The sequence below is a fragment of the Macadamia integrifolia genome, chromosome 14 (genome assembly GCF_013358625.1).
Source record: "Macadamia integrifolia cultivar HAES 741 chromosome 14, SCU_Mint_v3, whole genome shotgun sequence".
Taxonomy (NCBI): Eukaryota; Viridiplantae; Streptophyta; class Magnoliopsida; order Proteales; family Proteaceae; genus Macadamia; species Macadamia integrifolia.
In genome coordinates, this window is record NC_056570.1 from 20,856,554 (window position 1) to 20,865,705 (window position 9,152).

At 35.6% G+C, this 9,152-nt stretch overlaps 1 protein-coding gene across 1 annotated transcript; it reads right to left on the minus strand.

The window, feature by feature from the left end:
* Positions 1-171: 171 nt before the first annotated feature.
* On the minus strand, positions 172-5,570 carry LOC122060567 (RNA demethylase ALKBH10B-like; the record flags this gene model as incomplete). The annotated part of the gene is given in 6 exon segments (XM_042623701.1): positions 172-291; positions 2,404-2,521; positions 2,658-2,776; positions 2,948-2,992; positions 3,172-3,297; positions 4,093-5,570. Coding segments are annotated over 6 exon segments (1,156 nt in total), but the record flags the coding sequence as incomplete, so codon positions are not given.
* Positions 5,571-9,152: the final 3,582 nt, after the last annotated feature.

Below are 9,152 nucleotides of genomic sequence, written 5' to 3' on the forward strand. Positions count from 1 at the left end.
CACTATCTTGCCGTAGAGAATTTTTATGCCTTGGACCGAAGAGAGAGAGATGGAGCTCATGTGAAAGTAGATGGCCATAGAATAAAGAAAAAAACAAAAGAAAACAAAAACAAAAAAAAAAAAAAAAAAAAAACAAAAACAAAAACAAAACAAAACACAGATTGAACATGCCTTTGGAGGTGCCAACCATATGTTCACCTTCTGGAGATGCATCAGATATAGGGAGGCCCAGTTGAATAATTTCTCTACCACGCCCCTTCATTGGTCTTTTTGTGGCCATAAACATCTGTCCTGCTTCCCATCAAACCAGTTTATTTGGAATTATTGACAATTACAGCAAAAGAAACACACTCAGACTTATGAAGAGCAATAAACTCACAGATAAAGGCTAACAATGTATTTTTGTGGCCACAAACATCTGTCCTGCGATACCCTTGAGTTTTATATTTTACGTTTTATCAGAATAGAAGTCTAAAACAAGATTAAAAGCGTTCCCCAACTAATAAGCAAGCTAATGATAGAACTAGGAAGGGGAAAATAAAATAGAATTTGCCTTCTACAATGAAGGAAGTTCCAGCACATGCTAACAAGACTCAATCCCCTACATGAACACGTGACAGCTTCCCTAATGCCCCAAACCCGAACCCTCCAAAAAAAAAATTAAATTAAATGATTTTGAGTAAGCATATCTCCATCTATTTAATGAAGTAAACAATTTTATATAGGATTCATTAAAATGATTTATTGTAAGATTAGGTATGTCTTCTAGATAAACTTAAATAAGGTAGTCCCTCACAACAGTTTGTTATGGTCTCAGTTTTCTTCTGTCAAGATCAACTCAAAACTCAACTCAGCTAAGCTTCATATCAACTGATCAGGTCACCTACAGAATCCTGTTACATCAGCCACTTTATTTAATGAAGTAAACAATTTTATACAGGATTCATTAAAATGATTTATTGTAAGATTAGGTATGTCTTCTGGACAAACTTAAATAAGGAAGTCCCTCACAACATTTTGTTATGGTCTCAGTTTTCTTCTATCAAGATCAACTCAAAACTCAACTCAGCTAAGCTTCATATCAACTGATCAGGTCAGCTACAGAATCCTGTTACATCAGCCACTCTATTTAAAGCCATGGGTTAACAATTTTATACAGGATTCATTAAAATGATTTATTGTAAGATTAGGTATGTCTTCTGGATAAACTTAAATAAGGTAGTCCCTCACAACATTTTGTTATGGTCTCAGTTTTCTTCTATCAAGATCAACTCAAAACTCAACTCAGCTAAGCTTCATATCGACTGATCAGGTCAGCTACAGAATCCTGTGACATCAGCTACTCTATTTAAAGCCATAGCAGTGGTTAACCCTCCAGATCTCATGTCCTTTTTTCACAAATCCAAGTCTTCAACAAAGGTCATCTTTGTCCTATCCCTTTCTTCTACCACCTTCAATTTGCATTATGCAACTCCTCACTTTGTTCCACATGTCCAAACAATCTCAATCAACCTTTCCACAACTCTTCTATTATTGTTGCAGCTACCAATTTCCTCCAAATGTAACCATTAACTACCATGTCTCCTTAAAGTCTCGCTCCTCATTATCTCAATATTTTTCATCTCAGATAAATTTCAGATGAGAAGTTTCTCTTTTTCCCAATAGTCATCTAGCTATCTTACAGAATCTACCCCTTACTTTCAGCTGGGAGATCAGAGGAGAACATAGAAGCTCCTGTTTGCTTCATCCACCCCACTATAATTCCAAAAGAGAGACCTTCAATTTCCATACTTTCAACGAACCAATATACCAAAAATGGTAACTTTGAGGCATCTCCTTATCATCAATTTTGACCACTGCATCTATGTTCCTATTTTTACCAAATCTGCACTCTATGCATCCCATTTTAGTCTGACTCATCTTAGAATCTTTGTAGAGGAAAAGGTTTATACTCCAAAAATCATAGTTCATTGCTTTTCAAGACCTAAGAAGAGAGGCAAATAAATTAACGATTTTGCTATTGTTGGATTGCTGATTATGAAACTCAAAAGACATATATTTAGCTGTATCTGTGAGAAGTGAATAAACTTTTACTGCATCCATTATCTGAGTAAGACTAAAATGCACCATTTCATGGATCATTGCCATCATATATAATAGATAGGGTATTTCTTCCACAACCTAACAAGCATGCTTCCAAGGGGAGTAAGAACATTACCCTAAGTTCCTACAAACTTCTAATAAAAGACAGAAAATAATAATACTAAAGAAATTTGGATTCAGAATTTCCAAAAGATATGAATGAATGAACTCTCTTGGACCATATAATAATATATAGAATATTACAAGTCACTTCACTCTGCCGGTGATACAAAGCAATGAGAAAGGAATGAGTAAACTTGCCTTGGAGCTGTCCTCTCCGTCCGGTAGCTCTCAACTCATTCACTAATGAAACAATCTTTGAAATTTTTGAGCTATCAAAGAGTTCTTCATACAGTTTTAGTCCTTCAACAACATTAACCTATAGGGCGAGTTTCAATTGCTTTTAAGGGCATAACAGATTAAAAAAAATACATAACAAAACTAAATTGGAAATAGATGTTATAACAGGTAGAACTTCAAGATTTGAATATTCCTTATTGTGTACAAGATCTTACCGCCTTCCCATCAAACATCTCAGTACCCACAAAAGTTTTCGGAATAGGAGTGGGATTCTGTTTCTCGTCTTGGTTTGGGATTCTATCTGCATCACTCTTCTGAAGGGCATCACTAGTTCCTGATATGATAGCATAACCAAAACAAAAATTAGCGCTTCCTCATCATAAACATATGGTGCTCTTAAAAGAAATGTAAAAGAAGTGGGGGGGGGGGGGGGGAAGAAACTGGATTCTATTCAAAGCTGAGCAAACCAAACTAAAAGGAAAATAAAGACTGGAAATGCAACTACCTTTCATTGGTGTTCTCTTTAATTCATTTCCATTTTTCATCTTCCCTGTTTTCTCCCAGAAGATTCATATCACATACATCCCACCCATAAGGAAAATTTCAAAGTGGGTCACACCATGTATCTAAAAGGCCCAAATCTTGTACGTAATATGAAGTAGCTTTCTTTTTAATGTTATAAAAACCCCAGTCTCATCCAATAAACTTCAGCAATGTAAGTAAGAGTACCTGTCGAGTTAGAAGTGCATCCTCCATCGAATGCCTCTGATTCTGAATTTTCATTTTTCCTACCTTCTGGGCTTTCAATACCATTTGAGCTGCCGTCTACCTTATATTGTGTCACACCACCAGATCCTGCACAGAAAGACCCAAAGCAATGAATCAACATTCTGAGTTAACAAATCATTTCAATTTAAAGAATGCTTCCTCAGTTTTCAGTAATTATGATTTTTTCCCCTTCCTTTTTTCTGTAGACTAATGTTTAATAATGCCCATGGAGAACCCATATAGAGGGAGAATATTACAATAAGTGGGAGGACTACTGAATGTTATTATAATTATAAGCAAACCATCTGTCAATTTTCAGGATAATGGGGTGCCACTTTCTTATAGTTTTCAGATGATAAGCGTATATGGGAAGGTGAGTAGTCCTGTTCCAAAGAAGCCTTTGATGTCATTGTAGTTCAAATTTCTATCATACCCTCAAAATTAAATCACAACACAGAGGTGGGGCAATCCTGCTATATTAACTCAAGGTAGGAAGTTTTGTAACACAATTGTACGAATGTGAAGCATATATATGTATAAGACTTCCACTGTTCTAAATAAACGGTATTTAATTCCCACAAAAAGTGCAAGCAGTATTTAATTCTCCAACCATGACAAAAATATTTAAAATATAATAAATCTTGAGGATTTTAGAAAATCCAAATAAATATGCAATACAAATAATTTACTTTCCTCCTAATGGATCAATGGCTCATTTCCTAGAACAAGATTTTAAAAAAGTGTTGTTCTCACAAATCATACAATCTTCCTAATATTAGAAACTACAAAATCATATTTGATATGGTGTCAAATGAAGAGTATTCTATTTTAAGGATAATAGTAAAACCTCATAAACAATAGAATTATGCCAACAACAGTTACCTTCTTTCTCCTCTGCAATTGCTGGACCTTTTTCGTCTGATCTCTCAACCTTATCCTTATCCTCCTGTTTCACAGTTTCAATCTTTTCAGGTTTTTCTTCAGTTTTATTTGAATCTAGGTTCACTGATTGAACAGAAAGGTTCACATCAAAACGATGAGGATCTGAACTAGATTTGTAATTCTCCTTGCTAGTTTCAGCCCTATACCCCTGTCTATAACCAGCACCAAACGAAGTGGGTTTCTTAAAATCCTTCTCCGTGACTTTGATCTGATCAAAATGTCTCTGTTGTTTCCTCCATTGTGCCTGCTGCAATGCAAACATGACTTCGGCAATTGAGAAATACTGTTGCATATGAAGAACAGGATTCCAGTTACTGCGGCGCTGCTGGATGCAACTGAAAACATAATCATACTCGCCAGGCTCACTAACTGACCGCAAATGATTACACAATGAATCAATGATGGCATTCGCCGCAGCAAATTCTCCCCGTAACCAGGAAATGAATCCATCACGCTCATCCGGAAACCACTGCTGTCGGTGAACCTCTCCGCCACCGCCAACACCACCACCGCTGCCCGGAAGCTGCATTTTATCAGGTAACACCGCATTTCCCGACGGCATTGCCATGAAACTCCAACTATCTCGATCCCATTAACACATAATTAACCAGCTCAACTGTACGATCTATCAGCTTATGAACAAACCGACACAGTAGTATCCAGTTATCAACACTAATGGATTCGAAACACTATCCTTGTCCAATTATAGTCAAATTAACGGAGCTCAATCTGCTCCACACGAACAAATTACACCTTCCGAAACACAGTACTGTACACAACAAGTAATAGTAGCTCCCTAACCAATTACTATTACCGATCAAGCTAATAAACACCTTCAATCAAACTACAACAACATGAATTTTATCAAACTTAACAAAATCCGAAATTTTCGAAAAATTCTGTTGTTTTCTGATTTGATTCTCTCTGAACAACGTAATCAAATGTACTCAGAAACAAAATGCTTCAAGTATAACAGATGAGATCAACAAAACTTCCATTCAAAACTTTAGAATTATCTATTGGAAAACCGAAATGCAGGAAGAATAACGAAATGTAATGTCGGTTCAGAAGTGAATTCTCCAGATCTAAATCGACACTGTTGAATCGTTGGAGATCGTTCAATACAGAAAAAACAAAAGACCAAAACAGGAAAAAAAAAATCAATTTGTAGATATCGTGGAAGATCTAGGGTTTCTGATAAATAAAAGATGGAGGAGAAGAAGGAAGATGAAGATAAATTGGCTTCCAAGGCACGCAATCTGGTGAAGGGTGAGGCCTCTGTTTCTCTCTCTTACTTCAGCTTTTCAGGAGCTTCGGTGAACAGTGGATCAAACCAGGAAGATAGATTATTGCTATAGGGGTATTTCGGGTATTTTATATGTAGGTTTTCCTTTTTCCTTTTTTCTACAACTCCACTTCCGCGTTCAGTGTTCACCAACTTGTGCTTTCATTAATAAGTTGGCGGCTTCGCGATCTCGATCTGAGCGGGTAAACCTGCAACTGGCTACAGCCCGTTATCAGCCGGTCACATCGTAAACTGGTTTTTATGTAAAAGGGCAATAAAGTCATTTCACATGAAAAAGGAAAAAGAGAAAAATGCTATTATCCTTATCGTGTTGGATCAGTATCGATTGAGACGATCTCCTATCCTTGATTGATCCAGATAGATTATCCTTATAGTTTCAGGGGTAAAACAGTGAAAAATTGTGCCATTTAAAAACATAAGGGTAGAACCGATTGATTCACATTGGTCTGATCTGATCCAAATAGGTATCGGATTGGTATCAACAAATACCAATTCTGATACCGATACCGTCCCATAAATTCATGCTTAGGGTAGCTCAAGAACCTTTTCGTAATCAAATTCACCCGTTTAAGTAATTATTCCTCATATGTTAGGTATAATTCCATTTATAAGTGGTTGATCTGGTACCAATTTTTAATTGGGTTAAAGCAAGCATTAGAAGTTTTAAATAAACTAATAAGAGATCAAGCTTTAATTGTATTGGGCTTAGTAAAAAGACTCTAAATGATCTTTGAACATGTCAGGTTAATTCGGGCTAATAATCGATCAGGTGCCTATTGAGTAGAGGATAAATACTCAAGTGAAATCGAGGGATAGGTCTTTGCAAGATTAATACCTCGATAAACTAAGAGGTAATGCATATATTTAACTTTCCTTGAGGCCTACCTATCCAAAGGAAGAAAATATATATATCAGATAGGCATAGGTAGTATGCATGGCATTTTGGTTTATACACATAATATAATGGAACATATGGGTACTACTGTATGCAGCAGGTCTTGATTGGCTTTGGATCCATTTGGCAAACTGAAATGTTAGCAGGTAACCATCTAATTACATCTGACATGGTCCATATGGTGTAGGGACCATATTCTATTAACGGTGTGAGATGGGATGAGGTGGTTACTTGTAGGGATGGGGAGAATAACCTGATTTCGAGAACTTGGTCATGCATCCATTACTAATTACCGAGGAAGAGCACTTGTTCCATGAAGAGGGACTTATTTTGGATGGACTTAACCTAGGCTCTTTTTGGATGGACTTCACACTGGTGGTGTGGGAAATTCTCTCCCTCCTCTCCAACATGTGGCCTATATTGCTACATTGTCAAGGACGAGATCACAATCCTTGTTCTTAGATTAATTAGTACAAAACTTTCATAATTAGTTGATTACCCTTATGTATTTTTCTATTACCTCAGCCACATGGAAAGGTGATTTGATCAATGATGTTAGGGGTAATATCTCAATACAAAGTGGTTCATATGATTAAGTTTGGCATTGAATTTAAACATGTGATAAATCCTTAAGATCTTTGCCCAAAAAGATGAAAATTTCGTAAATCCCCCTTACTTGCTATAGTCAAACTCGAAAAACACCTTTCCCACTATTCATGATACCCATCTCGTTACATCGACACCACTGATCAAGGGAATTATCTTTGATTGTAGGTGTGTGAAAACTGTCTATAAATATAAAGGAGAACATCCACTAATTTGTTATGATATTTAATAGGAAAAATGTGTTTCAATTTATCAAATAACTCACCCAATCTTTTCTTTAACTATATCACTTAAGATAAAGATAGATGTTGAAAAACTACCCCAAAAAAAATATTTTTTACTCATCCACTTATGCTATTTGACATTTTACCCCCAACTTTTATCTACCACTCTTCTTCGATCATCACCTGCATTGGCCACCACTATCCTTGTCACTGAAGAAAGAGAGGTGTGTGGGTGGGTGTGTGTGTGTGTGAGAGAGAGAGAGAGAGAAAGGTAAATGTAAAAAAAAACGTTAAGTGTGTGAAAGAAGGGGACTATTTTTGTTAGTTTTGTGATACCTCTTTATTTTGGGTAATTTGATAAACTGAAACTTATTTATAGATAATCTTTCAAAATTCCCCATGCAACCTGGTGGTTAAGCAGTCGAAACAATCTTTCGATATTCTCGGGATATGGGACTATTTAGTTCTCCCCACTCCTTTCACCTTACACATATGAAAGCCTTGTGCACTAGATATGACTTTCATGTAGATAATTGAACTATGCTCTATCTATCCAACAACGAATAGATTGATCACATTAACCCTCCACACATTATAGCAACAACTACCTACCTAGTAATTCCTCCTTATTCATGCCTCAACTAGACTTTTCATCATTGGGTCAGTGACCCTAATTTGATATTTTCTTGTTTTCAGTTAAGAAGGACCATAGTAAGTAAGGCAATACCAACGCAATAGATGACCCATATTTTACCATGAAGAAGAATTTTTTTTTTTTTAAATGAAAAAGAATACCAAACATAAAAAACGTGCATGACAAAAACATTTTTCTATTTGTTTAGTCGATTTCTATTATATAAACAGGCTCAAGGTAATTGGGTTAATCAGGCTATAATCGAGACGTAAATAGGCTAATTGATTAATTGGGCTATAAATGAACTATAATCAGGTTAAATAGGTTTAAACGAGCCAAGCAAGCTATGGATGATTGCTTATTGGTCAGTCTTGGTTAGGGGACTATGGGGCCTCTGCCTTGCATCTGAACTAGTCAATTATTAATCAATCGATGCTTGAGCCTGACACATTTAGTAATCGGTTGGACTAGTCTCAGGCTTCAACTGGTCGATTCAGATCAGGCATACCGATGTAGGCCAATTTTTGACACCCCTATTAGCACACATCCTGTGTATATCCATGTATGTGTATTATTACTACACTCTTTTAACTCGAATGAAAACAAGCAATTATATTTTAAAAAATAAAAAATAAATGACTTTTTTTTCTTTTTCCTTTTTTAATAGACATGAATAAGTTTTTCTACTCTACTATAGATTAGAGAGAACCCTACAAGGAAATTCAATACTGATGCTACATAGAAAATGCTAGGCACCTAATACCTTTCTATGCATTCATTCAAATCCAACTATAATAGAGATGGTCCCATACATCTTTATGGACATTGTAATTAATTTGTTGTACTTAAAGCCTTAAGGGCCAACCTAAAAGGGCTGCTTTTATGAACTTTTCTCTCAAAATTTGATATAATAGAGTTTGATTCTTCTCTAACCTCTATCAAGATAATGTACTTTATGAAAGGGGGTAAAAGATTTTGGTCCGATCATTTTTTGTTATAAAGTATAATGATATAATCTATCATAAGACATCCTTTTAATAACTTTTTTTTTTTTGGTAAAATTATTCAATATTCTCAAGTCAGTAATTTTTAAAACAAGATCCATGACATAGCTATGAACCCTTGCATCACCGATATTCCTCTTCCCTTTAAAAGGTTTCTACTTTCAATTCCCTAATTATTGAATATTTATCAATAAAAATACTGAAACCCTGAAACCTTAAACCCTAAATTGGGGCCGATTCCATTTTTTTCATAAATCAATTAATCAACTACATTAAATATGAATAATGAGTTGAAATATTTTCTTATTCTCTCTCTCCACCCCCCCCCCCC